Below are 12,207 nucleotides of genomic sequence, written 5' to 3' on the forward strand. Positions count from 1 at the left end.
CTGAAGGTAGCGATCTTTTCCCCCTTTTTTTGGAGACCGGTTGAACTGGGACATCCAACGCATCCTCCAGCTGGTTTAGCTATCACTGCTGCCCAGGCATGGGCAATGTTCTCCTGAAACAGAACTCCCAGCGTGGCATGTTTTAATTCTGCTGATCCTGCAGCCACGAGTGATGCAAATGGAGACCGTGCTGATACTTACTGTATGCCTCAGATCCTCAGTTGTGTCTGAGAAATTGTTTAAAAACCTCTCCAGATATTAAGAAATTAAAAAAAAAAAAAAAAAAAGCAATTATGTGGAAACCTACATTTGACTACGGAGCTATGGGGCCAGACACCAGCTAGGAAAAACCAGTTTCCTTGGTATGACAATATTAGCAGCTACTGATAGTGGGCAAGAAACACTCTTAATGATGCCATTAGCTGCAAGCGGCATTTAAAGGACACTCATAAAATGTGTATCTGTTTATGTTATGTTCTCTACAACAGAATCAAGTCAGATTAAAAACATCCTATAATGAATAAAATACACCTATAAAAGGAAAGGACATGGTAGCAATAATTCTTTGGGCATCTAGCACATACAGAGAGGGAGAGAAGAGAGAACATAAATAAAAAGGACTACTCACTTGGGCTTTTTTCTTCCGCAAGGTCACAGGCACAGAGGAGTTCAGAATCGATTGAAATGGGTTTCTGCTTAATCCAAAACTTAGTGCTGGCCTTCTGATTAGTAACAGGGTCTATCTCTACCTTGTCTCCAGAAATACCTGAGATGAGAAAGGATAGAGAGCCACAATAGTGATCTTTTTAAGTGATTTCATATCAGTCATTTGACACACTTTATAAATCTTAAATGGGATGAAGGTATATTGCCCGTTTGGGCTTTTTGAAAGCACAGGAGCTTTTGAAACCAAAAGCAAATGATTATCAAAGTGCATTGATAATCTGCATTTTATTCCCCTGCCTTGCTTGGAAATAAGCATACCAATGAGAAAAAAAAAATATCCCAGAAAAAATTCTTCTCAACACACACAGAGCTCCTCCGGAAACAGCAGCTACACAAACTGCAAGATTTATACAAAGATACTGCTACTTTTTCCATCATCGCTATTATATGTAGGAGACACTATCACACAACGTCACTGTTCTATCTCCTGTACTGTGAAATCTATACGAGAGGACAACACACTGTGGTATTACAGAACGGTCTTTGTGTTAACCAGATAATCATAAACAAAGGCGCCCAGTCCCAGAGATCTTGTGCATTTTTACACTGCTGGCATCCTAAAGCCAGCTCTAATTAGGCTGCTTTGAAAGCAAGCTGAGGATCTGAGTAGCTCCTGGCACGGGCACCGGGCCCTGTCTCTGAACACGGGCTTCCCCAGATGGCTCCGGCTTCGCTCCTGCTGTGCGTAGGCTGACCTGGATACACGGCGTGCTTCCACGCGCAGAATCATACAGCAGACCTTTTGTGAGGGAGTGCAGAAAATTCCTACCCTATTATCCCTCTGCATGTCTCTCTCGAGCTCATGAAAGGAGTGTTTTTCCAGTGGGATGCTGCACGAGCAGGCTGAAAGCTACCCGTGTGCTGGAACCTGCCCCGGGATGCTCCCTGCCATTTACAGCAGTTCTCATCACGGTGGTACAAAGCAAACGTCCTGCTACGCCGCACTGGCGAACAGAAGCTCACTGCGTAGAGTCTGTTGACATGGCTGAACAAACTTCTCAGTCTGCTTTTTACACCAGGATGTGTGGAACCTTGAAAATAATTACATTTCGCAAGTCACAGCTTACTGGTGGAGCTCATGATGCCGCGGCCAAAAGGAAGTAGCACAGGAAAAAAAGTATTTAAATTTCACTTCTGCACCTCTGGAAGAATGGCAGAGAGAACCTTTCCCTCTTGAGGCTTTTGACAATGGTGTTTTTCAATACATTATATTTGGCTTGTCTGAAGCAAAAGAAAACTTAAAGGAGCTGATGATTTGACTTGTAAGAGATGTGACAAAACAAACAGAAGATGCCACACTCAAAACAACTCTCTCAAGCCCTCCAAAATTAAGTCAATGTTTCTTAAAGTCTGGTCACTGCTGCAGAATCTGCAAACCACGTTTGTACTTTATGTAACTAAAATCCAGGCATACAGACAGCAAGCAGCACCTGCTTACAGCAGCCGTCCTGCTGCAGTCCGTTCCACTGCACACAAGGTAACCTTCGTTTTAACCCCGGCTGCTAAGACAGGTGATAATAATGCCACCAACCCCCTCCCCTGTTCTATTAATCCAAGAATGCACTCTGTCATTAAACATACGTCACATCAAAGATATCACATTTCAATTAAGCATTGTATCAAGAGCCCAGTTAATACAGGGGCTGTTAGAACTAGGTAATGTGAGCTGGCTGATGTTGTAACTGGAGCTCATTTTGGTTTGCAATGTTATTTTGGACAGATTATTTAAAATCAGCTTTATTGTTTCACTGTAGTGGCTAATTATTCAAAATGGGATTTTCTGTAGTTTAAGGAAAATTCTTATGTTCTTATTTCCTCGATGAAAGAAGTCAAAGCAAGTTCTAAAAATAAATGTGCAAATTCTTTGTGTGCGAGGTTTGTTCCCTACACCTTTCTTAAAAAAAAAAAACAAAAACACATCACCCCGGAAAATATCCTTTAAAAATTTTCACAGTACGGTCCTGTAACTTCAGAATTCACAGTCAGTCAATATTGTTAATGCACCTTGTTAATTTGATAGGATTTGTCAGGTAACTCCACTGGAAAATTATATAAAACTGTTCCAGATGAACAGATGATAGTGACATGAATTAAAGTGATAGAACAATAGTGGAATATAAACCAGAAATGACACCCAAAGTGGCTGTTGATTTATTGCCATCCTGAGTTTGGTTCTGGGCTTCCATGTATATTAGTGCTACAAATCTGGGTCCATTTAGCAGAGAGATGCTCATACATACATCACCAGCTCCTGCTCCAAGCCAAGGTCACTCCCCATTGCATCAATCTTTTCTGCAGAGGCTACTTCACCAAGCATGGATTTTGTACCCATCTCAGATGTAACAGACTTCCTCCTCTTTCATCTTTTTTTTATCATGTAAAATACACTTTAACTTCTATTATTTTTATCTGCAAATTGTTGCTGTATACTTCATCCATTATTTCTGTATCTCGACATCACTGGCTTAAGCTCACACACATCCGAAGAGCACATTGACAAAGAATGTTGTCTTTTCTGTGTTATTGTTTCTGCAATCTGTATGCATTGAAACCTAAAATCAAAACAGTATTATATATGTGGCTTCTACAGTCTTGGTATCACAGCACAAATTAGTCACACTCAGAAAACAAGTAAAAATGCTTCCTCTACTATTTTTTTATTCATTCATTTTAGCAAAAGAAATGTCATCACTGTAGTAGTCCAGTAACACTGCTCTGTTCCTGCTTCCCTTGTGGGGGTCTGCAACTGTCCCCCGCCCCTTCTGAAATACTTTCCCGCAGCAGTTTTCCAAGACAACATGCTTCTTTTAGTTTTGCTAATGTAGTACACAAGCGAATACGTCTTGTGCCTTCACAACACGACTGAGCCTTTGTAAAGATGTCGGGAACACTGCTGTATGTGTATTATACCGTAACATCAGCTAAAACATAAAAACCCAGACCTTAAACTGCCACGGCTAAAGCTTTCAGCTGTAATAAAAACATCAGTCAAAAGGGTCATTCCTCCCCTTGTCATTTATGTATCTCTGTTTTCTACCAAGAGCTATGCACAATGTACAGACAACTGAGCTTATTCTGATATTTTCAGGAAATCTTGCCTCAAATTCAATAAACAGTACTCAAACAGCTAAAAACATTTCAGAAAGTACCTCTGTGCAAACACCGATTCACAAACAGCTCACGTTATTGCTACTTGTTCTGTGCAAGTAAAATAAAATACAGTACAGAACCTATTCAAATAAAGTAAATATTTGCATGCACTTAAACATTCTCCTGTGTTCAGCCTATGAAGCTGGGACTCTTTTCCCAAAACCACATGGATGTTTTCAGTGCAACCATCAAACGGCTAGCCAGACAGCCAATACATTCCTGTGCTGCTACCAGCCCATCAGTGCTGCCAGTAAGGGGGCGAGGCGATGAGATCAAATTCTCTAGAAAAACTGTCGCTTTGCCACGGCTGCTACATAGAACTAATGACACACAAAACTGCTCGGAGAAAAGTCTCTGTAACTGACCATCACTAAAACAACACAGAGTATCTCCAAAACCATAGTTACTGATGAGAAATTTATATATATATATATATTTTTTTACATTTCAGATTGCATGGAGCAGTCTGTCACTTGCACAAGATTAACACGGTGACACTGCAGCACTACTGCAAATAGCACCTCAGTGTTTATTTTATCAGCATTGCTCCTTTAATATCTTAAAAACATCCATGAGAAAAACCAACAATATACAATTATTTCAACTTTATTTAGAAGCTTTGATGCTGCCCATTTGCCCAAACTTCGAATACCTCGCTGGGATTTCTTTGATATTTACACAATAATTAGAACAGAAAAATCCCATTGTGTCACTGTACTGTCAACAAAAAAATACATGTTTGCAGGATTTTATAAAACGGGAATTTTTATCGTCCTTACACTACTGGACAGGGTCAGCTCCTTCACTACCAAACAAGTTAAGCCATTTGTTTCATTTAACAGCTACTCTCCCTTAACCATTTATCTTTAGTGATCTGTCATGACCTTTTCAGGCTCTCATTTCTGACAGATTCCAGATACAGTGAGTCAAACTTCACTGCGAGCAAACTATCACACCCAGATAGTTTACTCAAAAGCAGAAAACATGCCCAGTGCTGTCCTGCTTCAACACCAGCATATAAATCCTTCCTTAACAAGACAGTTCAAAATAAAACTAGAAAGCCTCTTACGTGCAAATTTTGGAGACATATACTTTTATATCTGCTTAAGAACGGAAGAATGAAGAGATTGTAAAGACAACAATACAGATAATGCTGTAGCTTAAATTTAGCAATTCTACTGAATTATCACGAATAAACGTATTTTGTAAACATTACAGCACTTAATATCTTACTGCCGAATTATTTCTTTATGGAAGGTATTTGCAGGAATGTCACAGGTCACCTACCAATGCATCATTAATCAAATTTTCACAATTTAAACACAAAGATAAAAAGCCATTCAATCATTTTAAAACAGTAATGGGGCTTTTATAATTCAAGATTCTGTCATCCCTTGGCCTTCAGGTTTTCAAAAGCATTCAGAAAGCTAATAAGGACAGTATAAAACCTTTAGAGAATGCTACTTATACTTTGTTTCACCTCAAATTTCTACCTGGTCATTAAAATTTTCAGTCTCAGAAAAGAAAAAACATCTTAATTCCTAATTTTGCATAGCCTTATTTAAAAATAACAAAACAGTTGGCAAGAAGCTTTCTATTAGGAATCCCAGATTTATAATAAAAAAAAAAAGAGAGAGAGAGAGAGAGAGAGATGGGGTCATTAAGTAATGGCCTTCTTTCAGAAGAAACATGTGCTAGCTGATGGCGGATAATAAAAATACAGAAGTGTTTTCAACTAAAAGCAATTTTTTTAACTGCTGAAATGCTAGCAACATATTCAAGTGATGTGCTCCATGATAAAAAAGACCAACATAATAATGACTGCTTTAAAAACGTCTGAGATGGACAGTTAGCTATTAGAGATGGCCAAAGGTTTGAACCACTCCATTTTCCTAAGCGCTTTAGTACGGATTGATTTACCTAACTGAACATCAGTGGTGAATCGAAGCCTATGGATCATGCTGACTTTGAAGGACTTGTAATGGTGGCTACTGAGCATATCCTGAACTGTAGCTATATCGATCTGGGGGTCCTCCTCCGAGATCTCTTCTCCTCTTGAACCTGCAAAATACACCAACAATAATGAACAAGAGGTTTAAAACACGGCATACGATGCAGCTAGCGTACAGCTGTCGGTGCACACCTGCAGTAAGGTTTGCACCGTGAGGACTGGCTGATTCGTTTAGGAAAGAAGAAAACGCTCAGGGCCCATGTCTGTGGGAGGAGGGAGCTCGCATCCTCCATCCAAAGACAAAATCACTAATTTATTACAGACAATGTACCAAATCATGTCCCACGTGAAAAGCAATGCAACACCCTGATGCCCGATTCTCACGGGGCATGAGACACCCGTGGCACCAGCCCCTCTGCCTGGCACACGCTGTCCCCAGCCACAGCAGGATTTTCAGGCACCTTCAACGCACACACTTTTACCATTTCCCCGTATTTCAGCACATCCCCTGACACGGGTGTAACACGGGCACCCCACCGCAGTGGCACTGCCCCTGCCACTTGCCTCGGGCCCGTGGTACAGACGCTGTGCTTTATTTACTGATTAGTATTCTCATTACTACCGCAGGTACCGGCTTTATAAAAGGTAACATCTCATTAAGCCCAAATACCAATTACTGAAAAAATATAACACACTTTAAAGATTTTTTGCGTTTTATGATGTTGGATTAACACCAATTTAAACATTACTATAATGTGATATATAATTTTGCACAAAGTAATTTCTATGCCAGCTGCTAATAAAGCATCTCAGCTCTAAATGATCATTCCGATGCTGTTAGATAAAGTGGTATAAATATGTTTGAAAACTGATTTAGCTTCTTAGAGAAGATACTGAAGAATGACACGTTTTGTTTAATATCCCAGCTAATGTAGTCCTAAAAGCTGAATCAACTGCCAGTTCGGAGTACTAAATTTGCTGCAGGAGATTAATGAAAACTTTATATTTTGCTGAAATTTTAATAATGGGAAGATGAGATGATGGAATTTTAGTACAGGTCTTAAAGCTGCAGCACAGCAGGCTAAGAACTTGTTGAAGACAGGCAGCCCGAGCAGCCTCAGCACCAACACTTCCCGCACCGACCTTGCACTCTGGCGATGCACACCCCCGCCCCGCTGGGGGATCCCAGCTCACAGCCGAGCTAGGGTGAGTTTCTGTATCTGGGCCCTGACAGCACGGGGACTGCTTGCTGGGAAAAGCAACAGCTCCCAGCGGAGGAAAACCCTGGCACTTGGCTCAAATCCCCGCTGTTGATTCAGAAGCAGGCTCCCTTTTAAGAGGGCAATTTAGAGTTTCAGGACTACAAGCCATTTGCTTCAGCGAGGGAAGCTGTCAAGGTATGGCCATAAGCAGGACAAACGTAGGAGAGAGAAGAAAAAAACCCACCCGAGCAGCGAGCATTTTCCCAGCTTGCCGAGAGTGTTCCCTTTCCTATTTGCTAATTCAGTAACAAATGTCACTGCTTGTGATAAATATCATTCATGTCTGCATTAAAGTAAGGTTAGCATTTGCTGTTAAATGAGTCAAAATACATGTTGAAAGCACACAGCAGAAGATTCACATTTCATAGACATTAGTCACATAAGCTTTCCATCCTGCCCACAGGAGAGCGGGTGAGATTGATGCGTGCTCCTTGCCGCCCGTAGCACCGCTCCTGAAACACGGACGGGAACGCATCTTAGGGGAAGGGGGGACACAGAAGGGTTAAGCGACAAATTGGGCTGGGCCATTCAACTTGAAAAAATTCCAAAAATCAAATGAAACAGTCTACATGTGAATTTATGCAGAGCCATCTTAACATTGCAACCACTCTATGCTCCGGAATGACAAGATAAATTGTAATGGCTCCTTCAGAGACATTACAATGTATTTTGTCAAAGACCCCTGTGTTAATGTCTCTATACTATGGATTATCATAATGTATCATGTCAAACTCTCATGCTGCAGTACTTCAAAGATACACTGAGATATGTCAAACTTTTTGGTGCACTTAAAAGCATCTTGAAACACGGTGGCGTGGCAGTGCCTGACAGCAAGGCAGGAGCACTGCACCGGCACAGGCTGCCTGCAGCTGAAAGCAAACCTGCCCCCGAGGGGTGGGAGTGGAGGGGGGGCCCGAGGGGCCGAGGCGAGCACGGTGCAGCTCGGAGGAGGCAGCCTGCCCCATCACTGCGCCATGCACCGCAGAGCAGCAGGACCAGGCTGTTACACTGCACAGCTCGTGGCTGGGTGCCTGGGCACCTCCGCACCCCTGGGGGATTACGAACCGGGGACGTGGGGACAAGGTGACAGGGGACACCCAGAAGCTGTCATGAACCCAAATAGTGCAGCAGGGTCACAGCCAGCAGGGCTGTACGGGAGGAACCCTGGGGAGCCCCCTCACTGCTTCGCTCCCAGCTGAGTGCAGGCAGGTAATTAATGCTGCCCCTAACGAAACGCTGCGCTATGAAAGGGAGAGGCCTCCTCTCCCGAGACATTTCCAACACCACGGTGCACTGTGCACTCCCTGCCGTCATCTCCCAAAGCAAGCCCGTGTTTTAATGGGGGATATGGAGACTCACCTCTCCCAGAACGGACAGTATTTTAGACTGCTGTTTTTCAAGTACAGTGCTATTACAAGAAGCTTTAGCACCAACCGATGCACTAAACCGGCAGCAATCAGAAATTCAGAAACAACAGAAAGAACATGCATCTCCTGTGAAATGTTCTTAAAACACTTGATAAAGATGAAGACACAAGAAACCTCTGCCAGGTTCCACTGCCTCTGCGTTCCCAGCTCCCTGCCTGCCTCAAACTGTCCCTAACCTCGCTGCCTGCATTTAGTTACTGTTGAAATGGAAGGCTAAATGTCCACCTTACACGGCTTTTCTGAGGCTGTCTTCTCAGATTGTGTACACCCAAATTAGAAGTATTAGAAAGTAAATTAGCGACCTGCCAGATCATATCCAGGGGAAAAAACTGTCACTGCAACTGAAAACGGGAACACCTCGGCAGTGTGTAAAATTGGAGGAGTATGAACTGCTGCAGCTGAAGCAAGCTGAACACTGGGCTTTTGCACTGGAAGCATTTCAGATCCTCTGCGTATCACATAACCTCTGCTGATTTTGTTTTATGAAGCTTTGTGAATGGATTCAGGTTTACAGAATTTCTACAGTTGCTGCTCTTGGGAGAGGAGCCAGGAACTCCACCATCAAAACAGATCATCTGTCTAAAGATGGCAAGACACTCAGACCCCTGAGGGTGCACTGGATAATAGCAGTAATATCAGTAACAACAGAGAGAAATGCCCTGCAGGGAAAAACCTGACTGCAGAGCTTGGCATATTGCTCTCACCCCGCAGCTCTGCGAGGATGTCTGCGAGACTGCCGGAATTCAGCAAGGAGAAAAGAGCCATCTCCACCAGCTGATTGGGGGAAAAATCGTAAAAATATTTTCCACATGCAAGCAGCTGTGAATAAACCTGTCAAATATTTACAGGCCTGTCAGGGTATTTGTAATGGAGATCACACTGTGGCTTTTGAATGTAAAAGCTTCTGCTTGGGAAGACAATCAAGTAAAGTGGATGCTCCAGGACTATTATTTAGCCCAAGAGCCGATCCAGCAATTCAGCTCTGAAGGCAGCGACCACTCTGTCCTGGGTGGAGCAGATCCCGATGCCAGAAACAGACTCCTTCACATCAGGGCTTGCAGAGGACACGGAGATTCACTTTGTAGTGACCTCTGCATTTTGCTAATAGCTTACCTAATCAAAGAAGATTTACTTTGTGGAAAAAAAAAAGAAAAAAAAAAGCAAAAAAAGCTGAAGTTGTTTGTGGGATAGACAAGGCTTGAGGTAAGAACCTGCCTGAACTGCAAAGCCCAGCTGAGAGGCAGGCAGCCCCCTGAGCCCATCACAGGGGTTTAATTACTGGAGAAGCAGGGTAGAAACTCCATGAAGGGAGAGCAGAGAAAGAGCAGCCCAGAGGAAGTGTGTGGTTCTGCCGCTGGTCCCCAAGCCAGGGACAGAGCAACACATGACAGCTAAACAAGAACTGTCATGATTTATTTTCCAGCATCCTGACAGATCCACCCTGCCTGCAGAGCATGTGCCTGGAGCCAGAAGGGGGCTGAAGCTCTGGTGGGCACAGGAGCTGCCTGCAGGTCAGTGCAGCCGGTGCCTGCTGCCGGCCCACCCTGCACAGCCACCAAGGCTTCAGTACGACGATGGGTGCCACCAGGACACCTTCTGAGACCAGCCTCCCACCGCCTTTATTCATTAAGAGCTGTACTCATACAGTTTGTACTCAGCAGCACCTGCCAGCAGCCTGGCGTGCCTGGGGCTGTCCATGCAGAGCGCAGGGTGACCCACGGTGCTGGATTCTAAGTGCAACGCAGGTAACAGACCTGGTTCAGCTGAGCCTGTATTTTCAGACATTCCTGGAGAGAACTGCAGACACTGCACAGTTGATGTTATTCTCACAGAAATTGTTTTGAAATCCCTAGAAGTTACACTGTGAGGACTTATGGTGCTGGACAGAGGAACATCCTATACAGGCATAAGCATTCCGTGCAGCTGTGTGCCCGTTTATCCGTATCAGCTCTCTCATCTCCATCCAGAGGAGGAAGGGGACTTCCCAGCCAGGGCTGGCCTGTTCTCATCTCCGCTCAGACTGCTTGTGTAGCACAGTCACACAAAACCTCAAATCACAGACCTTAAGAAAGTATGAGCGGTGCTTTCTGCCTGCAGAAATTGAATAAAAAGCAAAGGCAGTATCAAGCACTACATAATCCTACACTTTAAGATGGCCACTGTGGTGCTTTGGAAGTCACAGTCATGGAACTGATTTCGCAGTCTCCATTTGACTGTCATTCAGAAAATTCACGTATTTTCCAGTCTGGAAACAGCAGAGCTGTGTTTTTTTTTTTAAAACCAGGTTGAGTGTAGAGGTTGTACTTTTGTTCATATACTTTAATTATTACGAAATACTGAGCTACATCTGTAACTTGGTCAGCTCTCCTAACAGAAATTCCTGATTTTCAAATGCTGAAAGAGATGAGCAGTAATAAAACGGCAGGGACCAGAAGCATGGGCCTGAACTTAAGTTAGAAAGCTGAAACAGTAAGTCCTATCCAAAAGGGACACTTGTGAGCAGTAGGGATATGTAAAAATGACTTATTAGTAATATCACAATACAGAAACGCTGCACGTAGCATAGTTTCTTAAAATATTTAAGAAGATCATATTCGAGAACAAAATAATTTTCTGTATTTTCTTGATACAACAACAAAATATAAAGTTAACTCCATTGCAGAAATGTCCCCTTATTACTTAATGTACTATATACTGCTTAATCAAAGTTCTTAATTGTTATACAATTAATTACATACACAGAGGCCCCAATTACATTTTCCAATAAGACATTGGCTTTGGTACAGGTCTAAAGGCACTAAACCAATTTTAATATATTAAGACCAATTTCCCTTGAATACTAATTACTATCTAATGATAAAATGAGAAAGAGGAACTTTCCAGAAGTAAGATGGCAAGTACAAAACTAAATTAGCCATGAATGCTTTGTTACTACGCATAAAAGCATTTCACATTACAAAGTGCAAGCTTTTAGTTTAAAGATATATCTTAGTGCAAGTTAAATAGTTCTAAATATTGGAAGCAGTTTGTTAGTTTGAATGCTATTAGTAGAAGTTGGATAGGTAGAAGATTTCTCCATGTATATTTTTAATAATGGAAAGTTTTCTGTTTCATTTAGTACATGGAAATATAAACTTTCTGTTTGCCTAAGGGAAGATGGCAGCTATTTTACTAGCATATGTTTGGCATCTTATATATGTGTATATATTATATTAATTAATGGTATGAGACTATGAAGAGTGCATTTTAAAAAATAGTTAATGTAACAGTTTTTTTCTTAAGTGGCATATTTTAACTAAAATAATTTAAATAAAAACAAAATGCACAAAATATTTCATTTTGATGTTACAATTTTCAAGTTATTTCTTTACAGCACAGCATTGTTATTATTTCCATTTAATGCCATGTCAAAAGATAGCTCCTTAAGCACTACAAAATCTAGTTTTTCGGTTTGCGTAGGGGAAACTAGGCTATGTACAATGCATGAATTATGACTGATCTTACATCCTGTACTGTCCTTGAATATGTACGTGTGTAGAGAGTTCACTGCACGGGTGTTTTCCATATATCCTGAGCAGGGACAATGGAAGATGACTTTAAATTCATGCACTTTTGGGGGGAGAAACTGTAAGCAGAAGACTTCTCCTGCGTTCTTTATTGGAGTTTGGTGTCAGTTCAGAGAATGCTGTTA

At 42.1% G+C, this 12,207-nt stretch overlaps 1 protein-coding gene across 2 annotated transcripts in view; it reads right to left on the reverse strand.

The window, feature by feature from the left end:
* Positions 1 to 12,207, reverse strand: part of MAPKAP1 (MAPK associated protein 1) — a 101,294-nt gene that overhangs the window by 12,831 nt on the left and 76,256 nt on the right. For both annotated transcript variants that reach the window (XM_068657156.1, XM_068657155.1), the window contains 2 exons: positions 5,797 to 5,937; positions 629 to 766 (listed from right to left, as the gene is read on the reverse strand). In XM_068657156.1, coding sequence (XP_068513257.1) covers positions 629 to 766; positions 5,797 to 5,937 — 279 coding nt within the window. The remainder of the gene's footprint in view (positions 1 to 628; positions 767 to 5,796; positions 5,938 to 12,207) is intronic.

This window comes from Anas acuta, chromosome 20 (assembly GCF_963932015.1).
Source record: "Anas acuta chromosome 20, bAnaAcu1.1, whole genome shotgun sequence".
Taxonomy (NCBI): Eukaryota; Metazoa; Chordata; class Aves; order Anseriformes; family Anatidae; genus Anas; species Anas acuta.